Raw genomic sequence first — 22,918 nt, forward strand, 5'->3', positions numbered from 1 at the left:
AACCTTTATATTTACTAGGTTTCAAGTTTAGGCACCATATCAGTGTGATGGGCATGATTCTTTAGAAAGGTTTTCTACTCCATACTCCTTCCAGTTCTGGAAACCAGGGCAGCCACTGAGATCTCTGTGTTACAGGTTTGAACGGAGCTGTTCAGTCCCACCCCTGTAGAGCTGTATGTGCCGAAGGCATTATTTTTGGAAGGAACATAGTGGCCATGGTTCTTTGTGCTTTGCATCCAGCTAGATCCTGGAAGAACAGCCCCCTCAGGATGTTTGATATAACTAGGAGCTGTATGTTAACCTGACTGGCCTTAATCCTTACACTGCATATACATAATGTGTTAATTTTGTATTCACACACATTCTGTAATGGAAGTAATATGACAGTAATTAAGAATTTTCTTTGGGCTTCTGTTGTTGAATCATCCCTGAAGATAACTTGCCAGAGGTTTTATCCTCACCTGTTTTAAGTAGGTGAGCAGAATTTTTGCTTTATGAGTGTGTCTTAAACATCAGCCATTTCAAAACTGCATTTTTGTTAACTGTCTTTTCTTACAATGCTTGACTTCAAGGCATGGAATTTATATACAGCAATATTCTTTAAGGACTGAAAACTTTTCCTGCTGGGATGTGTCACTGGAATTAGGCTGGATGGGGCTGTGTGCCTTCCAGTGACCACAGTGTGTGATCACCAGGTAACGTTTCACTCTGAGCCAGCCAACGTTAGACCCATGAGGGATGGGACAGCACATTCTGCTTTTGTGTCTGAGCTGCCAAGATGTTTGTTAGCAGATCTTTACTTACCTCACTAAGCCATGAAAATCCAAATAGTAAACACTGGGCATGGGATTTTTAGGTTTAATATTAGAAGGAATTATCAGTTTTGTGAACTTGGATAGAACTTGGCACTGTGTGTCTGCTGGAATGAAGAATACAATCCAATAGGTGATTAAATGAGCACTCTTCTTTAGTTCAAAGTGCTATTTAAAAATGCTATGTGTTTTCACAAAGTAAACTTAAAGTATTTGGAAACCTGCACCTCTGAAATTTGTAAGTGTAAGAAGGTAGGAGTTTGATACAACAATGTGCTTCCATGCTGATGTGTTTCTGACCCATTTTAACAGACCTTCAAAAAGTACTTTTTATGTGAGACCTGTCAGTCATGGTGAATGACTAATGAAGTGGTGGTGTTGGTGTCTCACTGTTCTACAGACTGTGCTGTTTAACAGTGGTGTTCAGTGCTCTGAGGGGCGTGGGGGAGAAATGCACATTTCTCAGTTACTGACAAACTGTGCTTCACCAGTGCTACTCGTGTACAGAAATAAAGTTTGTGTACTGAAAGGGATGATGTCCTAGTCTTCATCTAAAAATCTTAACACTTCTTACTGAAGTGTTTTGTGTTATGCTTTTCCTCAAAAGTCACGGTGACTCTAGCAGGATATCTGTGTTGATACTATTTCTTTAAATCTGTCACTTGTTGGCTTCATAGTTGGGTTTTGTCAGATGTATTTGTTGTGTGTGCTCATGAAATCACACCTTGAACTGCTCTGCCCTCAGGGTCAGGGCTGCTTTCCTGCTCTCAGGCTGGGTGTTTTGACTCTCAGCTCAATATCCACATGAGGCTCCAGGATCAGCAGGAGCTGCTGTGTGCCCTGCCCTGGTGCCCAGCTTGGATGAGCAGGGAAGCAGGGTGGGCACCAAGAGATGGTGGGGGCAGCAATGCAATTTCACTTTCACAACTTTATGCCATGTCTGAATGGTTGGTTTGCATTAACACTGACTTGTTTTAAGCCAGATAAGCCTTTAGCCCCTTCTCCTGAATAGTGCTCACTGTCTTCTCTATCTCCACTGGGTTTTTTCAGTTTTCATGCTTCATTAAGGTTTAGTCAGTTTAGTTGCACGTGGGTTTAGTTCTCCTTAAATGTGAAGATTGGGAGGAGCTACTTTTTTTTTTGAGAGATACACACACAAAATCCATAACCATATTCTTTTACAATTCATTCATTAGTGTAATGTTTAATGCTTCCACAAGAGGCAAAAGATAAACATCATGTAACCCAGGCACAGAAAGAAAAAGCAGTTTTTACAGACACCTTTTCAGACTTGGATTTTAACTAGGCAAAGAGAACAGACATGTTTAGCCACATGTAAAGAACAATTATATGAGACAATAAGGTGGCTGTGGGCTGTGAAAAAATATGTATTCTCCAGTAGCAGAGCAAATGCCTTAAGTTTGCTAAAGTAACAGAACAGAAAAGAATTGTTCAGGTAGACAGGTTGTAAACATCAAATAACCATAATTAACCATTTCAGCTTGAAAGTATAAAATGCTTTTGAACCAACAGATTTAAGGAAGTCTTGAATAACCTTTGAGCCTCTCTCCTAATGAAGTAAAGAGAAAGGAGGATGTTCTTCCATCCTGCAGCAGTACTTACCCAGTGGCCACCTGCAGTGATGTTCTTCCAGCCCCTGAATCAAACCAGCTGTGTTCTAACCAGGTTTGACCTCAGCACTGCTGGGGGGATCAACCACTGCCCTGTCCTGCACTGGTGTCTGTGTGTTCAGCAGTGACTTGTTGCTGGATCTGTCTTTTCATTCCAGCCTCAGCCTGAGCCCTCAAGGTTACTCTGAACAGCCTCACATTAGCACAAAAGTGCAACTTAAAAAAAATAAAACAAGGCAAAGCTTAAGAACTGAACTTGGAAATCAGTAACATTTGCCCAATTAAAGGATGACCAGGAGAAATGTAGTAATGGAAGCTTGAAAGGATGTCTGTTTATTTCCCCAAATATAATACTATAAGCCCAATTTCCCCTTAAAAGCAGCACACAAGAAAGCACAGAAAGCAGAACTTGTGGTCATGACCGCTTATGCGTTACTGTGGTTATTGTCAGAATCCCAATTACTGTCCCTTCACTGAATATGCAAATCCAGTTGTTTTTTTTTTCAATAACAGCTACAGACCTATTAGAACCTGAGGTAAGGAAAGCTGAAAAGGTATTAAATATATACACAAATTTGGTATAATTTTAAGGAAACTAAAAAAGACATGTAAGTGACAACAAAAGCAGCACTAATAGGTGAAACTACCCAAGTAAAGCAATGTTTATCAGATGGAAATACTTGAAATTTAAATTCTTCATACCAAGCATGTTGCTTATTTAGTGTGGATGCAGATGTTTTTTCCCAAATAATGTTATGTTGATAACAGTTTATTAGGAAGTTGTACTTCTGAAAACAAGACATTTGCATTTGATGCAGCTGAACAGCTTAAACCACTTTCTCAGACTTCATCCTAAACAAATGACACCAATCCTGAGACTGCACTCTATGAGCAGGCACTGCACTCTACTCACAGGCATCCACACCCTCTGCTTCCCCAGCCTCGAGTCTTTTTTGGTGTGAAACTGTGTGCAGCTTCTACGATACATAGCTGCCATCATGTTACTACCTTTAATCCTTTCTGAAGTACTGTGTCATAAAGATGATGAAACAGAAAGAAGATTGAAAGTGATAAATATCCCAGTAGCTGTATTTTACTAACCACTTCCTCATAAATAAATAGTTTAACATAACATACCATGATTTGAAATGACACATTTCAAGTGGGCTGGCTTCTGTATAAATAGACAGCTTGACTTCCCATTTAGCTGTAGTTGACTAAAATACAGACTAAAACAAATGTGTAAAAATATGTCAGAAGTAGGAACCAGTAGAACCAGGTCTGGCATTTCTACCACTGATTCATAAGAACACTTCCCTTTTTCAAGTAAAAAATTTCTCTTTACATGCAGCCAGAATTATCTGCATAAATTTCAAAATAATTTGAACAGGCATATCCACATATTCCCATTACAAAGCAATAAAAAAAGTGTTCTCAACTTTCAAGGCAAATTTTTCTTGATGTAATTAGACCCATTACAATGTATAATAGTGATTTTGACACCATGTTTTCCATTTGCTAGATTAAAAAGCATTAATCTGCTGTTCTTCACTGACATCCTACATAACAACAGGAATTAATTAGTCATTGAACAAGATTGCTTGATGATGGTGTTTCTTGTTTTCCAATATAACTGTTGAAACATTGAGTTAAAAACTGTGTCAGAACACCTTCCAGAATGAAAGGGTAGCCTCAAAATTGTGCACCCCATAAAAATTGCTAATGAATAAAGGGTTAAACTTAAAAGTGTTAAAAGCCATGACTGGTACAGAGATGTGCAGGACCAACCCAGGTGGGTGTGTGCTGTCAGCATCTGCAGGATCCTCAGGTGCACAGCACAGCTGCAGTACAGATACTCTCTCTGGCTTCCCAGGCTACACAGCAGGGCACAGTTAAGACAGAATGAAACAAATAGTACGTGATTCTGAGTTTGCATTTAATATTTACAGCAATCTTAAAAGCCTAATGTTCGTAGAAACCGAAATCTTTGCAATGAGAATAACGCGGTAACAGGTGATGGCAAACGCTGTTTACCTTCCACAGATACTCCCTTTTGTCTCTGTACTGTTCAGGTATGTCTCCACAGCATCAAAGACAGGTGATTTGAGGTTAATTAGCATCTTATCCTGCTTAAGAGGGACATATTCTGGTTTCTCTGAGTTTGTAACTACTTGGACAGAGTAGAAATATCTTCTGTTCTCATGGCATCAGCCAGGAAGCTGAGTTCATTGCACAGAGTCTCGTACCTGAAGGCCATCCGGATCTGGGCAACATTTGTCTTTCGAATGTCATTTCCCTCAGGCCCTTCCTTGCAATAATTCATCCCTAAGAATTTCTGCTTTTCCTGTGAACAGGATTAAAAGTCAAAAGGAAGAAGTCAGTTCAACTGCTTTGGCTTATTGCAGAAATAAGTGTTAGCTGAATGAGTCTGGTACAAGTGAAAAGAGCAGTTTCAACCAGCTGGCCGTTGAACTCTTCCTCAGAGTCTTAACCAGTTTAGGAGATTTTAAGGCCAAAGTTTATCCATATAATCACTCAAAAGTACACTCAGTCTGGCTTGCTAAAACCCTCTCTGTTAGTGTTCAGCCTTCACTGCCACATCTTGCATGTGAGAGGGTGAAAAGAAGCTTAGGTCTCTTCTGTTGGTTAAATGTCACATGAGGAAAATGAGTAGTTGTCACCAGGGAATATTGGAAGAAGCAACAGAATATACTCATGAAGCCCCTTCAAATACCAGTTCCTTCAGAGAAATGTTCAAAAGTGACACAGAACAGAGAATGCTCTAAAGTAAGTCCTACAGAAAGCCTTGGCTGTGTAGAGTTTTAAAGCCAGAAGGGAATTTAATCTAATCTGACCGCCTATCTAAACCAAATATTTTCTGTAGTACTCCCTTTTAAGTAAAAAAAACATGTCTTACTTATGACAGGCAGTTTGTTTTTACTTAATGCTAAGCCATGATGCAGAAAATCACTGGCAGAAGGATATCACCCAAATTAGAAATTTGTAACTGGAAGAGGAACTGAGTATAAACAGACATCTGGTCTCTACATATTTTGAGAATTCCAAAACAAAGCTAATGGGGAAAAGTAGTATCAATACTTTACTTGTAATATAAGACTGCATAGCAGATAGTTTGTGACTATTTCTGGAAAAGAAGACAGGGATGTGCACAAATACATCACTAAGCACCTGCTATTCCGTGTTCAGACTATTGACTTCTAGGTTCCTACTTGCCTTAACATTCACAGGAGAGGTTTTCCAGCCATACTTACCTTATCTGACAATCCACTCTGTAGAACACTGTTTCTTGCTATTTCACACAAGTCACACGTGCTTAGTTTCCACACCTGAGCTGCAATAGCATATTCTTCCATGAGAGCTTCCTGCAGCACCAAAATATATTTGGTATTAAATTATATGTAAATAAGATATAAATGGGGATATGTACTCATTATTAATTAAGGATTTTATACATGCTCTTTAGACAGCTGTGAAAAATTAGAAGTTTGAAACTTTAAAATCACAAGTACTATGAAAAGAATTGTTCATTTCAAATTTCCCAAGGACTACTGGTTAATAGTTAATAGGCACTGGGTATCCAGTTAGCTTAGTCTAAGAAATTGCAGCCTGCAGTCCAGATCCTTGGAGGCATTTCTTAGGCAATTCCAAAGGAGCCCCCAGGGTACACAAACACCCTGGAGCACCCAGCTGTAAGGCCCGAGTGATTGTGCACATGGACGGGTAGCAGGGCAATTTCTCCCTCCGGCCCTCCAGGCGGGGCAGGCAGGTGTGGCCCCGGCGGGCTGGCCCAGCCCAGGACCTTGCACACTCCGGGCGACTGCAGCCGTGCCCCAGCCAGTGGCAGCTCCGCGTCCCGGGCCAGCAGCCAGCCCGGGCCAAGGCCAGCAGGGCTCGGCTTGTCCCGGGACGCGGAGCTGAGCGACGGACGGGCCCCTCTGGGCACAGCACGGCTCAAGTCGGTGCCAGCCACAAACGAGGGCATCACAGCCAGTGACCAGGCACTCCTGTCCTGCCAGGCCACCCAAGGGCAGGAATCTGTTTCAGCTCACTGAGCAAGCAGCTCGTATGTCATCTTGAGATTCCACATCGTGTTTTTGTAATGTACTTCCCCAGACTTATTAGAGTAAGGAAACTGGACTTTCCTGGCACTCTAGAGGATTGTTTATGAAGGCTCAAACCTCCCTTCAGCCTCATCCTTCATTTTATACTTCAACAGCCAACACTGGAGAGGCAAGAGTACAAAAGAAACATAATTAGGAAATCAGACATTTCCTTCTGAAGCCTAACAGTGAGTAGTAGACAGAGAATGAGGAGGGAGAATGAATGAAGTGACTGAAAGACATGACACTATGTCCTAAGCAATGAAATAAAACAGCTTTCAGGTCATTCTGGACCCTTGTGGTGCTGTTGCCAAATTCAAACCTGGTGCTTTTTGCAATTCCTACCTTTGTGTAATGAAACTGCATAGGATCATCTGTGGAGAGGGAGACATGCAGGCCCTTATGGAGAAATTCCCGTAGTGGATTTTTGGAGTACTCCAGGAACAGGCTGTTGTTACTAAGTGGGGACATAGCAATGGGTATTTGTGCAAGATAATACAGATACTGGAGGACGGGACTCTGAAAAACAAAACACAGCATTTAGTGGTACTATGGGATCATGAAAAAGAGAAGGATTTCCCTTGGATTAAATGGTTAACAGCACTGCAGGGGGAAAACTAAGATCAAAAAAATTAGGTTGACATTGAACCATGACTTCTCCAGGAAATATCTGAAAGTCTGAATTTTAAATCTTACTGATCTTTATAAAAATAATTGATGTTCTTAAATGTAGGTGTCATCCTTTTAAAAATCTGGTGACTAATATTACTGTAGATTAGTAAGTACATATATATATGAACATTATGGGCACTGCATTTGATATCAGCTGCATACCTTCCCCCAAAACCTGAAAGTCACAGAAAACAGATGGGCAAGAACTGCTAAGCAATTTTTTATTTCCAAAGCTGCAGTCCAATAGATAAATTTTAGGAGCAAAAGAAGTTTTAATTTATGAGAAGTCATGTGTTGCTGTTGTAAATAATGTAAATAATCTGTGATCATGTCATCTTTATGACTGTTTTGCCTTAGCCAACCTATGAACCTAGCAAGTGCCTTTATTACTGTTACTATTATTAGTACCTGCTATGCCATCTTATCACACCAGGCCATGCAGGAGAGAGGGAAGAGGAGAATGCTTTGGTCACACACTGCTTTAGTGCTGCTCTGTCTGGGTCTAATTTTATGAAGTATTATTCGTGAGCATAGTATTGGACATGATTTTAGGTATATTTTTTCTTTGTTCTTGGTTATGTTGAAAAATACAGAGAATTCTACAGCATTAACCAGAAAAAACTCACTTATAAGGAAACTCCTGAAATATTACAGTGAACTCAGTACAAGTCTGCCACCCACTGACCAATTATTTTAATTATGAAAAAATGCCCTGAGGATGGGTTGAGTGATGATTTTCATTAACTAATGTGCCAGGAATGCTAACATTTGTTCTGTCATAAAACATTTGTTCTGTCTAAAATATTGTTGTGTCAAACAACTATGTTGAATTTCTTGATCAAAATAATCAAATCCTTGGAGAATTTCAGAAGGAACCTTGAAGAACAGAAATGCCAATCAGAGAAAATGACCTTTGTCCCCGGAGAGAAAAAATGAGAGATTTCCTTAAGTTCTTCTGGGACTAAACCAGGGAGCAGTAGCAAGTCTGAAGTTTTAAATTTTGTTCACATAATTTTAACTCTGCTTGGAGTAACCAAAAATGGGTGCTGCCAAATCCTTGACATATCTGAACAGCTGATCTTCCTTCCCTGTGAAGACAAAGCTGTCTTTTTGTAGCTTAAGAACAGGAAGTTCATTTGAGCTTATTTATTTCATTGAATCATGAAATAGTTTAGTTTGTAAGGAAGTTCATTTAAGCTTATTTATTTCATTGAATCATGAAATAATTTGGTTTATAAAGGACCTTAGAGATCATCTGGTTCCAACCCCCAGCAATGGGCAGGGACACCTCCCACTGGACAAGGTGGCTCAAAGCCCCATCCAACCTGGCCTTGAACACTTCCAGGGATGGGGCAGCCACAGCTTCTGGGCAAGCTGTGCCAGGGCCTCACCACCCTCACAGTAAAGAATTTCTTCCAAATATCTAATCTGAACCTACCCTCTTTCAACTCCCCCTTGTCCTGTCACTACCTGCCCTTGTGGAAAGTCCCTCTCCAGCTCTCCTGTAACCCCCATTTAGCTACTGGAAGGTGCTAGAAGATCTCCCTGGAAGGTGCTAGAAGATCTCTCTCTCTCACTTTTCCAGGCTGCACAACCCCAATGCTCTCAGCCTTTCCTCACAGAAGAGGTGCTCCAGCCCTCTGAGCATTTTCATGGCCTCCTCTGGACTCCCTCCAGTAGGTCCACGTGTTCTGGTGTTGGGGGGGTCTGGGTGGAGTTTCTGACCAAACTGAAGAGTTACTTGTGCCTTGCTAAGAAAGTGAATTAATGAAAAATGTCCATTTGGTGCCTTCTGTTTGAACCAGTGATGGATGTCTGAGCACAGAGGGATTAGTTTAGGAGCAATACCTTCTTCAGGAGCAATCCATGAGAGATGTTGTCTGCTGTCAGAAAGGCAGAAACAAGGTGCGTGATAGACCCAGCTTCTCCACAGTGCGGTCGAAACAGGAAGGTGCACATGCCTCTTTCCCTGAAGAGATTAAAAGCAAGTTTCACTTAAGAGAAAACACTGTTCTTTATCTATTTGGTATACAACTGCCAGTAACATGTGAATTTAAAAAAAAAATTAGGTTTCACATTCTCATACAGTTTGATGTGACATCTACCCAGGCCTACCTGTAGTGGGCTGCTCAAAAGGTCAGGTCCCTCTATCCAAGCCCCTTCTACCACCAGACATATTTGTGTCTTCTTGCCTTCCTCAGTTACATCTCGTTTAGCAATTGTCTACCCCCTGGGTGAACAGCTACTGAATGGATTTCAGTAGAGTGAACTGTCAGATGGAAAATTCAGTAAACCCATGCAACCTGTGGCTGCAAAATTCCTGGTTCAAAATGAGGGAAGAAGGGGAAGCACATTGCCAAGAGTTAGCTAACAGTACCTAGTGTGATCAGAGGCTGCCATCTCACCAGGTTAAGTGTAGCATAAAACCACACCTTCAGAAGCAGAGATGATCTAGGAATGTTTGTTATTATAGCAGACTTCCACTGTAATTTCTAGAATTATGTTATCACCTGTATTAAAATTGATACTGGGTTGGAGGTTATAATGGACCCTGTTATCCAGTGCAGACAAGTGTCCCACAAGTATCTGCAGATGTTTAAAACACAATTTCAACAAGGAGTGCTAGAATATAAGGCAATTCTAGGGTGGAAGTTAGTAACATTTCTCCTGATGTAAGGATGTAACCCATCCTCACTAATATTACCAAAAATATAAAACAGTCTTGTCAGGGCTGTGTTGACTCAAGCACTTAGATTAACAGGGTGAACAGTTAGTGACTCATTGGTGAATTCTGTCAGAATCTCAGCTACAAAGAATATTTAATGATTATCTGGGGGCATTTTAATACAGTAGTCAAAATTATCTTGAGGTTAAAAAGAAATGCATTAGTTCTGGCAGAATCTCTCTTTGGATCAGAAAAAGCATGTAGACTACAGACAATGTACAGGAAGTCAGGAGAAAGGGATGACTTAGCTATCTGCTATATTGCATCCATTATAGAATTAAAACTAACAACTACACCTGATTGTTGCACATACAAGGTAATTTAAGGTATGTGTTTGCATTATGAGTTTTGATTAAATAGAATGATAAAGAAATGCTTGAAGTAGCAGTGGGGGAGAAGAATTAACATTTTGAAGGCTAACTTGGATAAAACTGTAAAATGACAAATCTGTGCACCTTCTATAAGAAATCCCCAACACATTTTCTAAATAACTAAAATAACCTAAATAACTAAATGAAGTGAACCAAATCCTTTCAGGGTACGTGATGACACTCACATTAGTGGATAACCTCACTGTGCCTTAGCTGGAGTCAGTTGTGCAGGGCACTCAATGAGTCAGCTGCAAATTTAGCAATATAACCTCACACTGAATTTCAGGCTTTCCTGAGCCTGATGCCAAAATCTGCTCTGACAGTCTGATGTCACGTAACTCCCTGCATTACCTGCCCAGACGTTGGTCCTGAAGTTGTAAAACTGAGTCAAGAAGCCTGCTAAAGGAAGTTAGCTGGATGTGCAGTTTGTAATTGTGTCCTACTCTGTCTGTCTCTGAATGCACAGCCCCTAAGCCAGTGTGCCACAATATTACTTTGTGTCTCTTAAACTACCAGGAGATAGCCAGGCACCAAGAGGCAGGTACCTTGTATTTGGGAATCTGCTGCAAAGCCAAGCAGAGGGCAGTGAGTGGGTTTTGTGGGGTTCCATCTTTTGTTTGGTATATGCAGCTATAAGGAGTTAAAAAACCCAAAACACACAAGAACATCAAACCAAGACATTAATCTGATGCCTCTGCATTTTCTGAATTTTTTGTTTTAATTAATTCTGACGTTAGTATTTTCAAAATATCTCAAGTACTCAACTCTGTAAGTCAAAATAACCCTTGCTTCAGAAGATCTGTAATCTAAACACTGACAGTCTGAGAGAAAGATACTGATTTTCTGGGAGCTTGTAAAATACAAAAGTGTCTGCTTACCTCCTAAGGTTGTTTAGCAACATGATATTGACATACATGTAATACAAATAATAGCTATATGGGGGATTCTTCTCACTGGTCCAGAGGTCAGGGTTAAGGCTCTTGTCAGAGAACATATGGCCACTGTGTTTGGATTCATCATCAACACTGTCAAAGCCAGTCACCTGGTGGGAGAAGAAATTCACAGAAATAAGGGGCTCCAAGAAGCAAACTTCAGTGCCACTTACTCTTGCTTCAGGATTTGTTTGAACAAGCCTCCAGCCCCTCCTCCTTCATTTCCATCCCTATCCTAGCAGTCCTGCTGCTCTGCATCCTACCATACCATGCACACAGCAGGAATAACATGTTTTGTCAAAGTTTGACCCATTTTTTTGTTTCTGAGACAAACAGGAAGCCCAGGTGCACAAAAGCCTTCAGGCTCCTGTGGGGGTTTACAGAGCCGCAAAACTCCCTAGGATCCAGACTAGAATCCTTTGAACTCATCTGCTGTCTTTGATAAGCAGCTGAAAGCAAGAGGCTCCCAGCAAACCTCAGAGCTGTGATCTGAGGCACACTCAGAAATGTCTGTGTTAAACTTGTCCCAGCAGCTACATCCCCACTTCCCTCCTGAGATCCATCATGATCTACACAATGCTTCCTTCCAGCTGCCTCCTTCTTGGAGGCCAGTTCAGAAGCAGCTCTAAGTGCCCTGGATGATGATGATGTACAAGAGCATGCAAACAGTTTTGGTCATTAATAAAAGGACAAATAAATAGCTGCTGAGCTTTTTCTGAGGAAATAAACAGGTTATGTGGGAATAGGACCTCACACAGACTTGTACTAAATTATGTGTCAGGGCTTTGAAACAATAATAATAGGAGCAATCTGTGGAGAAGGAAGCTTTTTTAGTGTCTGGGAACAGCTGTTGACCAAAAAAAAAAAAATATGAGCAGTAGAGGATCCATTTCATGTGAGAAAGAAAACCCAAACATACTTACATATTTGAGGAATAGGTGCAATTCTTTGTGGTCTTTGGGATTGATTGTTGCTTCAAACAAAGGTACAAAGATGTTCTCCAACATCTTCCCAAAACTAGGCAGAATATTTTTAGACCTAAATATGTCACTGAAAGGGAAAAAATAGACACATTCTTTAATAAGCTTGTATTGTCCTTCACTTTTGTATTTTCTGTTATTTGTGTAAATTCTAGAGCTTCAGTTCCACCAGGATTCAGAAACTCAAAGTTTATGTCAGGGCGTATTGTCTCTGTGCTCTGTTTCCTGCACTGCCTGGCACTCTGCTTCATCCAGGCTCTGCTGAAGCTCTCAAGTGCTCCAGAAATAGAGACAGCATGCAGGGGCAGATGCTGCCTCAGAGCAGTGACCCTGTCCTTTACAGACATCCGTGTACTACCAGGGGAGATAATGAGCTACCTCTCGTGAAGGATTCTGTTTCCTAAAGCTGTAACTACTCCAAATGAAAGTAGAATGCTGTGCTTAAGTGAGCCTTTCAGAAAAAAGGGATAGTACTTCCATGTGCCACTAAGTGCATGGCTTATTCCAAGTGCTGACTGTGCCATGCATGTCAGAAATTGCTATGTAAGAAATTAAAGGACAGAAACTTTCTCTCCAGTGAAAAGCACACTCTGGGGGATATATGTGACTGTGACAGCTCCTTCTTTACTCATACCCCAACTGTGACATTTCAAAACATGAAGCTCAGCGCTTAAGTCTGACAAAATTATCAGGGGAGACTGTATTACAACACACAGTATTAGAAACAAAGAAATAAAGTCCCAAAGGATGCTGAAAAACTAAGAAGATCCCGACAAGGATTTAAGTTTGGAAATCATCAGTCTGGGTTGTTTCCAAGTTCACTGTCATTTAGTCACTAATCTTGATGATAATGATTTGACAGAGCATTTTCTACTCCTTCATGGAATTTAAGAGTTGATTTATTCTTATTAGTAAATTGTATTTTAATTGGCCTTTGAATGCAGCTTGATTTCACCCAGTTGTAATTTTTGGTTTCAATGTCTTCAGACTTACAAATAATTCACAGTAATTTTGAATAGCTTCATAAAGAGTACATTCAATCCCCAACTCCTGTCTTCCACCCCCAGACTGTCAGGAAACCTGCATCAATGTTTCAAAATAAATCTCCCAAGCTATTGCTTATAAATAGAACTACAGGACAGCTAATAAGCCATCTAAATATTATCAGAAATTAAGTCAGTGATATGATTTCAAACTATTAGGATTACCAAGAGCTCCTGATTACTTACTAGATTCTGGGAACCTGAATTATCCAGCGCATATTAGGGGAATAAACTTTATGCTTAATGAACCATTTTGCCAAGTTCAGCCATTCATCTGGAGACCGTCCATAAATGGATAAGCGTGGTTCTGTGTACTGGTACTTACTTTCTTCTAGTTCACGGGCTACTTCCTAGTAAGTAATAAATATATTGGCTTTAATATGGACACTGAGATCATTTACAGCTAGAAATATATTTATCATTGCATTTTCCTCAGAGCAGACATAACTCTATTGGCACCTTTCACAGATAAAGGGAATCTCTTGTCTTTCAATCCATTATTTTATTTTAGGCATCTAAATACTCTACTGGCAAGCTAGCTCAAATATCTTGTGAGTATAACTTAACTGTACATATAACTGGGAATAACTCTAACACTTCCTTTTGGAGGACAATGTTCTTGTGGAGTCATTACTAACACCTTTGTCAGACCTACATTTAAGATAGCTAAATCAAAAGTAGACTGTTTAAAATACAGCAAACCTCTACATAAAATATGCAGAACAATGGAGTATCTGAGTTTTATGGCAATTAATTTTAGACAATACTCCTCTATATTCAAGAAGAGCTGATATCTACTACATTGCAAAAACTACTTTTTTTTTGTTCTAAGAAATCAATTTGAAGCCTATTGCATGCATGTGCAGATGCAGATTTATGCAGAGGCACTGCCCTAGCAACTACCAGTAGCCAACTAAATCCTAACAAAATATTAAACCAGTGAATTGACCCCCAGCTGCTCTCCATTAGTTTAAAACTACCCACAAATCAGCTTTGAACTCATACACAGCTTATGTGTACATTTCTACCTCATAAAACTATTCAGAAAGCAGCAGGGGCTGGCTTAGCAGAGATTCTCCTCTGAAGAATTGCTGGAGCAAGCCCAATACTTGGAATCACTTAACCATAGTACTAGTTCTGTGTACAAGTATGACATCACAAATCTATTACAAACCTTCATTTCTCTACAGCTGGACAAGCTTGAAACTTATTTACCTTGACCATACGAGCAAAGTATTCACCACCAATATAGTTCTCAGTCTTCAAATACAAGTCCCTCAGCTCGCTGGCACCAACTGGATTGTACTTGGAATTGAATTTGTCAAATCGATGGAATGTTTGACGTCCCTGGAGGAGGGAAAAAACCCAAATAACCATGGTTTTAAGAACACACAATAGTTCGTAAATTAAATTGCCCAGCATTAAAAGGCATAAAAAAGAAAAATCCTTTGATAACTCTTTCAAACATACACTGTAATGCATGAAATCAAATTCTGATTTAGTAAGTCTTCATGCAAACGTTGTAGGAACTAGAATTTTACACTTGGAAAACTTAGCTTTTTCCCATTTGTTTTGTCATTTCACTAGACTTACTGCATGGACATCTAAAGAGTCTACAGTGAGGTCATAGGGGTCCATGTGAAGGCTTTCGAAGACTTGCTTTAAAGTCATCTTCTTGCCTTTTTTCTCTGCAACAATCCTGTCAGGCTCCGTTTGATAGGTGTGCTTAATAAACCTCAGTAAGTGCTTCTGGTTCATGCAGGCAGCAGCATGGATATGAGTGTCAACCTGAAATCAGAAGGTTATTTATGCTTATCAGCAAAGCATCTATGTCACTGAGTAACAAATGGATTAGTGCCTAAGCAAATCAAAATGTTTCAGTACCCTGAGATTTTGATTTTGGTAGAATCATTCAGTAAGCAGAACTGTAAGTAAAGTAGCCCTCAGTTAGTAGTTTCCTATTTAAATAGGAACATTTTCGACAAGATACATTCTAAGTGCCAGTCACTGAGCCTGGTTTCAGATTAAATTTGGTACTTCCTTAAAGGACACTCTGACCCCTTAATACCCTTTTACTTCATTCATGAATCAACAATGCCTCTCTAGTTATAGACTGTGGTTATAACTATCCTCACTGACTGAAGGGACTTGGAATTCTCAGCCATTTCCAAAAGCAGAATTCATTTTTATATTTCAACCATATAAAACATCTTAGGTCATAGAACTGAAGAATATACATGTGAGATTTTTGTCACCATTTTTTCCAAGTTTAATTATGATACAGCAACTCATAACACTGAAAGACTTTTCAGATCTCTTTTCTTAGATCTCTTCACATAGTAAGGGAAGTGAACCTAAATGTCTGAAAGGATTCTCATGCTGGACTCCTCTGTCCAGGAAACTGCAAACATGGACACCAACAAAGTGAGCCCAAGGCATTCCCCTTTGTGCAGTGACTCTGCAGTTTCACATTCTACCAACAGAACTAATCAACATCCTTATCTGCTTTTAAGGATCAGCAGGAAACACATCACAGAGCACATGAATAAGCCACCCTCCTGCAGTGTAAACCTGGGTTTATGCCATGACATCCAGGCCACAGGAATGCCACTGCTTCAGTGGGCACCTGGAGTCATTTTATTTGCATGTTATATATACACAAATTGTTGCAGCTTCTCCCTGTGAATGTCAGTAGCATAAATAAAGTCCAGGATAAAAAACTGAATCCTAAACACTTAAAATTGTTAATCACTGCCTAATTCAAATATACCAGATACATTAAAGCTAAATGAAAAAACAAGAAAGATATTGCTGTCTCAAAGTACATTACATAAAGTACATTATTAATGCACAGGAAACAGTGCTGTCTATAAACAGTAAACACACCTCTGCACTAATGTATTCTCACCCTCCTCAGAGTATTTCTATAGATATTTGAGCCCAAGTGCATTTTATACATGTGCTTACTCAGGTTAATAAACATTCTCTGGGTTAGGCACTAATGTTGTTTACTGTAAACTCTTCCTGGAACACTGATACTACTAGGCTTGGTCAGCTTGTATAGGACAGTGAACAGCAGTTACCAGGCTCTAAATGCTAATGAAAAGCAAGTCCTAAACAGAGAATACAGGGGTAGGGATCCTGAAGAAGTGTAGTTTATTGAATTTCAGAATGCAGTGGTTCCAGTAGTGGCCTAGCTACTGGAATAAGTGAGTCTTGAAAAAAGTCAGAACAAAACAAGACACAGCACTTCCTCCTTATGTAAATCAGCATGAATTCACTGCTGTTAGGAGGACACGGATGGAAAGCAAGGCTTTTTGTTTCTTTTGTTTGCTTGTGTGCAAAGATCACATTGCTTTTAAAATCCTGCTTCCTGTTGAGAAATAATTCTCTGGAATGTGCCTTTGCTGTTCAGTGAGCTGCTTTGACATCTTCTCCAGTCCCCACAGACACATCACACACAGCCCTAGAGCTGAGTTAACCACAGCAGGTTTATTCTGAGAACAAAGATCTGCCTTTATATTTATATATATACTTTTTTTTTTTTTACCTCCTCCTTCAACCTAAACATACATATCTGCCAAAAGTTAAGAGACCTTTCTGGAATCTCCTTCATGCTTTTTTCCAGAGAATATTCACTGCTTTAGCTACCTTTTTTAACTACCCAGTATAATTTGACCTTTAAGCAAGCAGCAACTTCAGTAACAAAAAGTCATAAAAGACTCAAGTCTAAAGTCATAAGAGTATCATACAGCTTTTCTTCTTTATTTTTTTTAGCATAAATGCAACATTTTGGAAGGTTTTAAGGACCTGAGCTTTGAGCTACCCTAGCACACAGTGAGTTAGTGTGTAAGCTGTTGTACATTTTTACCATGCAGGGTGCAATCCTAACTAAATGAAGTATCTGAACACAGAACCCTTAGATAGAGCTTAGGTGGGCTGACTGGTTAGGCAGATTATTGTCATCATTATTATGTGAAATGTTGTAATGCTAAAATATTGTTGTTAATTTTATTGTTATTTATTATGAAAGGCTTCTACTAAAACAATTTGAACAGACTGAATTCATACAAGGGTGACAAATACCCCCTTTGCCTCCTTCCTCCCCCCCCCCAAAAAAAGACAAAGCCACTCCAGTTTAAGATGTTACTATTTTGTTCTTCATACAATACATAAAATAAGCTCATGCTTTTCTGGACCATGAGTAACACACCCCCACCACAAGGTTGATTTGTTTCTATTTGCAAACATTCTCCTTGCATTTTCAAATTCACTATAGTGCCATTCCAGCCCAGTTTCTCCTTAGTGGAAAAAACCCCGGCTGCATTCCCTTAACCAGATTTCCTGTTGCACTGCTTATTGTCCCCTCCCCCAGCAGAAAACCTTTCACTCAAGGTCACATTAATCTTCAATGGAAAGAAAACCAGAATTACTGACAGAAGCCTGTCTTGGAACACAATTTTATACCTTCAGTGAACTCACCCTTGTAACAAATGGAAACAGTTGTTTACATAGAGGTTAAATTCTTGTAATTCCATCATTCAAGCAATGGTGGACATCAGCTTTCTTGCACTTAAAGGGTAGTAGAATTCCCTTCACTCAGCAATCCTCCAGGCTTTCTTTCTCTGCAGATTCCTACTGTGTACAACTTACAGCTTGAAGGAGTTCTCATTGCCCTCCACATCTAACCAGCACCAGCCTCCCTCAACCACTGCCTCCTCCCTTTTCTTCCTGCATTCCTTCTCTTTCCTTCCACTGTTGCTCAGATCTCCACAAAACCTCCATCTCAGATCTGTTTTATAGATGCTTATCTGTGCATATCACAGACAGTGCTGCACTGAATTGGGCATATGAGCTAGATTCAGAGTGACAAGTAATAAGTACAGCAAAAAGAAATGCCAAGGCCAGCCCTTTTAATGACACAGAACTTTTCCAGGGTGTGGATTAGTTGTACCCACAGCTGTAAACTGCCACATTTTCTAAACACATACACTTTCATTTGTAAATACTTCTAACCCAATAGCTATGGGCTGCATGAACTTGACACTGGCTGCTCTGCAGGCTTTACTTCAGTGCTGAATTGAAGGGAAATCATTCCTCATCCCACTGCTAGATCCCTGCTCGTCAATACATTGATACTGCATCAGCTTTTCTGATAGGATGCAAAGCTCTGTACAGTGGGATTGATTTTCTCCTGGCAGTTCTTTAACAGGCATGAGAGGCAGAGGCACAAAATACTCTGTCTTCGGGTAGTGCAGGAATGCTCCTGGCAGCAGAAATAGTCCCTAGAGCAGTGCAGAGCTCTTCAGCAGCTTGTCTAATTCATATTTATGCCATGCAGAGCAACCCAGAAACCAGGAGAGATAAGAAGAGAATCCCTGCACATCCAGCTTCTTGTTTGGCTGCAGAATCCAGCCCAAGTGTTTGTATTCACACAAATACAGAAATACACTGCTGTGAAGAGAAAACCTCTTGTTCTGTTCTTTTAAATACTAAAAGAAAGAAGAAAAGCTTTCTTTATGGTCTTGACAGAAGTTTTGCATTATAATCATTGATGCCTTTGCACCTGATCGTATTTTGTGCTCACTTGCAAGACTGAGGGCAAGAATTTGCCTCAGCATCTTTGCAAGGCAGGAGGGGAGAAGCAGCACTCAGAGCTTTGAAAGCACAACAGCCAGCTTTGCTGCCAGCTAACAGTGGCAAGGCACCATTCTGTGTCATGCTGAAGGGGCATTCCTTTTAGATCTGATGCCAACCTCTAAGTCTTCACATTCATTGTCATTTTGGTTTATATGATGAAACTATTTCATCACCAAAGTCAGTTAAGTAGCTACTGAGGGAAACAAAAGAAACACTTAAAAAAGAGCAAACTTGGAATGAATCAAAGTTCAGAGAAGTTATGGTATAGGTTCACCATTCACTCACAATGCTTGTAAGCACATGTTTAAAAAGCAGGCATCTGCTGATTTCATTCAGGATTTTTTGAGATCTATAGAATTTAGTAGCATTTAACCCCACTCTAACTTCCCTTCTTACAAGTACAACCAGTGGTGTATTAATTCTCTGGTCTTAAAAACCAGCTAGAATTTACTTCCTCTTTGTCTAACCAATAAGTAAACAAATAAAAATTCATTGCAACGCCCTCATCCAACGGATGTCACAGCAGCAGCCAGCTGTTGCAGTGGAGCACTCAGCAGGGCTGTGAGTGCACAAACTGCATTCTCCCATGTACAGCTCCCCACACAAAGTTAGGCACCTGCACTAGTAAGCCTGCAGGCAGGAGAATGTGATGTGTAAAAGTCACTGCTAGGACATATCCTCAGGTCTGGTTTGCTGACACACTGAAAATAGTGGCTACAGAAAGAAAGAATATCCAAAGAGGCTTAGGCTGTGATTTTTTCATCTTTAGAAACTGTAGCAAAGCTATTTGCAGTGAAGGACACCTACCAGTTCAGTACATCAGTATCCATTACAAAGGTAGCAAATTATGTGAGGTAAAAAAAAAATCTCTTGGCTTCACCTAAAAAAAAAAAAAAAGTGTCTGCTCTGAATTATCTGAGGCTATTGGGCACAGAGGTCTACAGGAAGCCCTTCTCAAACAAACCTCACATATAGGTCAAGAAACCCTGGTACACCAAGGTTAAAACTCAGTTCTGAGTTTGTGTATCATAGAGCTAAACTCTGGTTCCTTAATTTCATTCTTCATGCAGGCAGTGTTACGTGGGAAACGTGTGTTGCCTGCACTTTGCTGTGCATCAGCTGGAGGACGTGAGGAATCCTGCTGATGGCAGACTCAAGAGTCTCCTCTAAAGTCAGTGTTCTCTTCACAGACAGCTGTTCACCTCCTGTGGAGAGCCAAGGGGAGCCAGCCACGCTGTCTCACCACCTGTGGGTTCTTATCTGTCTACAGAAATACCTGTGTCCTTAGTAAAGGGCAATTTTCCAGGTCCAGCTTGCAAAACTGTGAAAAACATACCTGGCTGCATTCCAGTTCAGTTCAATATACAAGATATTAACATGCATGTCCCTTATTTAAGATGAGCCTTATCCTGGGTTTTAAGAATAGATGATCTCACTAGAGAACTCTTATTAAATCAGGAAAAAGTGAGGAAGGGGGAAGGAGGCAGGGGAAAACCAGCAAGGTTTGGTTGTCATGCTAGCAATTAATCCTGGCCAGCTTTCTACTGCACCTTTCTAAATGCAGCAGTCCATGTTCACTGACTGACCTTGCCACTCCATTCATATCTGTTCTAATTTGGGCATTTTCCATCCGTTCCTTTGGCTCTTTCACATAAGCAGATTGTACCAGGACCTCCACACTTGTGTCTGAGGGATGTGATACACAACTTCACCAACAGCCTTGGGAAGAAGGCTTGTTCCTTGCTTTCCTTGTGAGCTGTAAGCGCTTCTTAGGATTGACTTAACAGAGAGACATCCTGAAAACATAGGCTGAGAAGTGTGGCTTTCAAACGTTTCACTGCTGATACGGTTATTAGAAGGAAGCACTTCAGGGAAGTTACAGTTCCAAACATTACAGGGGTTAGCAGGACACAGGGAAAACAAGATTATCTGGGGGCTTACAGGAATTGTGCCTACAATGCAGTTTACTTTCCAGAGTGCTTCGGAAAAATACTACTTGTGAGCTTGCTTCATAAAAATACTTTAAGCAAGATGAACTCTGTGCAGCAGGAATTTTTCAAGCAGTACCTGGCACTAGGAATTGTCTTTGGCAGAGCAGAGCAGGCTGGTTCCAGCTCTCTGGAATGTGCTTATTGCCAGAGGGGATGCAACACACATTTTGGGCTTTTGACCAGTATGAATCCTTTTGTAGAGTGGCTTATTCAACAGCAGGTAATTAAAAAATAATTAAGATATGCCCAGAGACATTGAACATTTGCTTTTAGATCAAAAGCTGAACTTAGCAAGTACGATCCTGTTAATTACAACTTCTCACTAATCAAACTGATTGTGGTAGTCACCTGTTCCACACCTCTGCATGTCTCAGTCAGCATATGTTTTATTATGAAAGTCTCTGTCAGCTACTGAAGTGTTTTCTCTGAACATGGCACGTAGCAAATGTCTCACCAGGGTTATGGAAGAAAACGTCAGACTCAGCTCCCAACCTGCCACTTGAGCGAATTAGCTGACACATCCTCCCATCCATACATTTAACAGTCAGAGGTGTGAAATCCATTAGAACTTACCTGACAACTCATCTGCTTCCACCCTTGTGATGGACACTGGGACAGTTTATTACCCAACAGTAGCCAGCAAACACATTGGGCATTATAGGGAAAAGCCAAGAGGACTTTTTGATGAACTAGTGCTAACCAAAATGTAACAAGAAGGGTTAGTGAACCCTGAAGTTATAAAATAAGGATCACCTCTTCCAGCTGCATAGAGGAACAATGCAAAATGGACCCAAAGTGGTTAAAACCACCAGCAACAATTGTGAAGAAATCTCACCTATCAAAATGAAGCAGTAACTCCAGTAACTTCCTCTCCACTTCAAGAAAGGGAAGCAAATGAAGCAGCCTGACACTGTTGTTTCCATGCTTTGAAGAGCACGCAGCTCCCTTGGGTGTGAATATGTCAGGAAGTTAAATCAACTCCTTGATTCCCCTACCTGTCTCCTAATTATAGCCCAGTGTATCTCAGAGGCAGCCAAGACTACAACTCAGATTATCTTTTTACTTAATATATCACAGACTTTTTTTACCAGATACTGATGGCAGCATGAACCCTCAGTTTAGTTTCTGTGGGAGGTCTTTTGACATGTATTTAAACATGTATTTTCAATATGAAATGAAATTATCATCTAAAATCTATACAGCTGTTCCTACTACAGTCTAGTAAGATGTACCTACATGAAAGCAGAAAAATGCACTTGAATGTCTTTGAGTTCATTAAAATTAATTAAACCTCCATAAGGATACTTTTATTCATAATTCAAGTGAGCTTCATTTGATTAACTCTGTTTCACTCCTTTAAAGCAATCTACACACAATTAAGCCCCTTTGATTCTGAATAAGTAAACAAATTAGTTTAGCAAAATCCAATTAACCCATGCACATTCAAGTTAATTTTCCTGGAGAGCTCCCATGTAGAAAAACATTAACATTCTTAAAATAACTTATATCAGTAGAGCGGTAGGCACACACTACTTCACGCATATCATCTACACCTCCCATAAGAAAAACAAAACTGCTGGTATTCCTACTAAAAAGAGTGTCATACCTTTAATCCTTCTCACACTTACCTTTCTCACATTGTAAAAGTCTCGATGGGGATTACTCTTCAGTTCTTTAAATTCCGACATCTCGTTTAACATCTCGTGTAAGCTAAATTTAGATTCTAAAAAGTTAAGCCTCCGATGACAATACGTTTTTCTGTAAAAGAAACACAAAAATGAACTGTAACTTAAAATTAGTTGTATTTCAAATTCAAAAAGAATGTCAAAGTTTTCACAGTAAAAACAAAGTTGGGGCATTTTACGAGGTCCAAGACAAATCCATTCTTTTTATCCTAATGGTTAACAAATATGTAAGTAAATTTCAGACCAAAGTTATTGGTGAAATCTCAAACAGAACTCTACATAACCATGTTATGTCCTTCAACTTGTGTGTTGCAC

At 40.0% G+C, this 22,918-nt stretch overlaps 2 protein-coding genes across 6 annotated transcripts in view; one reads left to right on the forward strand and one right to left on the reverse strand.

The window, feature by feature from the left end:
* Positions 1–22,918, forward strand: part of RNF141 (ring finger protein 141) — a 37,741-nt gene that overhangs the window by 12,986 nt on the left and 1,837 nt on the right. Inside the window, exon 7 of one of the 3 annotated variants that reach the window (XM_068194612.1) lies at positions 108–4,159. The exons of 1 other annotated variant lie outside the window; for it this stretch is intronic. The gene's annotated coding sequence lies outside the window, so the exon portion shown is untranslated. Of the gene's footprint in view, positions 1–107; positions 4,160–22,918 lie in introns of those variants that run through there. One more of the 3 variants, XM_068194615.1, reaches the window with a different exon arrangement.
* AMPD3 (adenosine monophosphate deaminase 3) overlaps positions 1,986–22,918 on the reverse strand; it is a 32,049-nt gene continuing 11,116 nt past the window's right edge. For 2 of the 3 annotated variants that reach the window (XM_068194606.1, XM_068194605.1), the window contains exons 6-15: positions 22,547–22,676; positions 14,881–15,075; positions 14,503–14,634; positions 13,474–13,637; positions 12,188–12,314; positions 11,211–11,374; positions 9,085–9,205; positions 6,910–7,083; positions 5,716–5,826; positions 1,986–4,787 (exon numbers count right to left, since the gene is read on the reverse strand). In XM_068194606.1, the coding sequence (XP_068050707.1) occupies positions 4,611–4,787; positions 5,716–5,826; positions 6,910–7,083; positions 9,085–9,205; positions 11,211–11,374; positions 12,188–12,314; positions 13,474–13,637; positions 14,503–14,634; positions 14,881–15,075; positions 22,547–22,676 (1,495 nt within the window). In that variant the 3' untranslated portion in view covers positions 1,986–4,610. Of the gene's footprint in view, positions 4,788–5,715; positions 5,827–6,070; positions 6,687–6,909; positions 7,084–9,084; positions 9,206–11,210; positions 11,375–12,187; positions 12,315–13,473; positions 13,638–14,502; positions 14,635–14,880; positions 15,076–22,546; positions 22,677–22,918 lie in introns of those variants that run through there. The other variant, XR_011000328.1, reaches the window with a different exon arrangement.

The sequence above is a fragment of the Anomalospiza imberbis genome, chromosome 6, assembly GCF_031753505.1.
Source record: "Anomalospiza imberbis isolate Cuckoo-Finch-1a 21T00152 chromosome 6, ASM3175350v1, whole genome shotgun sequence".
Classification (NCBI taxonomy): Eukaryota; Metazoa; Chordata; class Aves; order Passeriformes; family Viduidae; genus Anomalospiza; species Anomalospiza imberbis.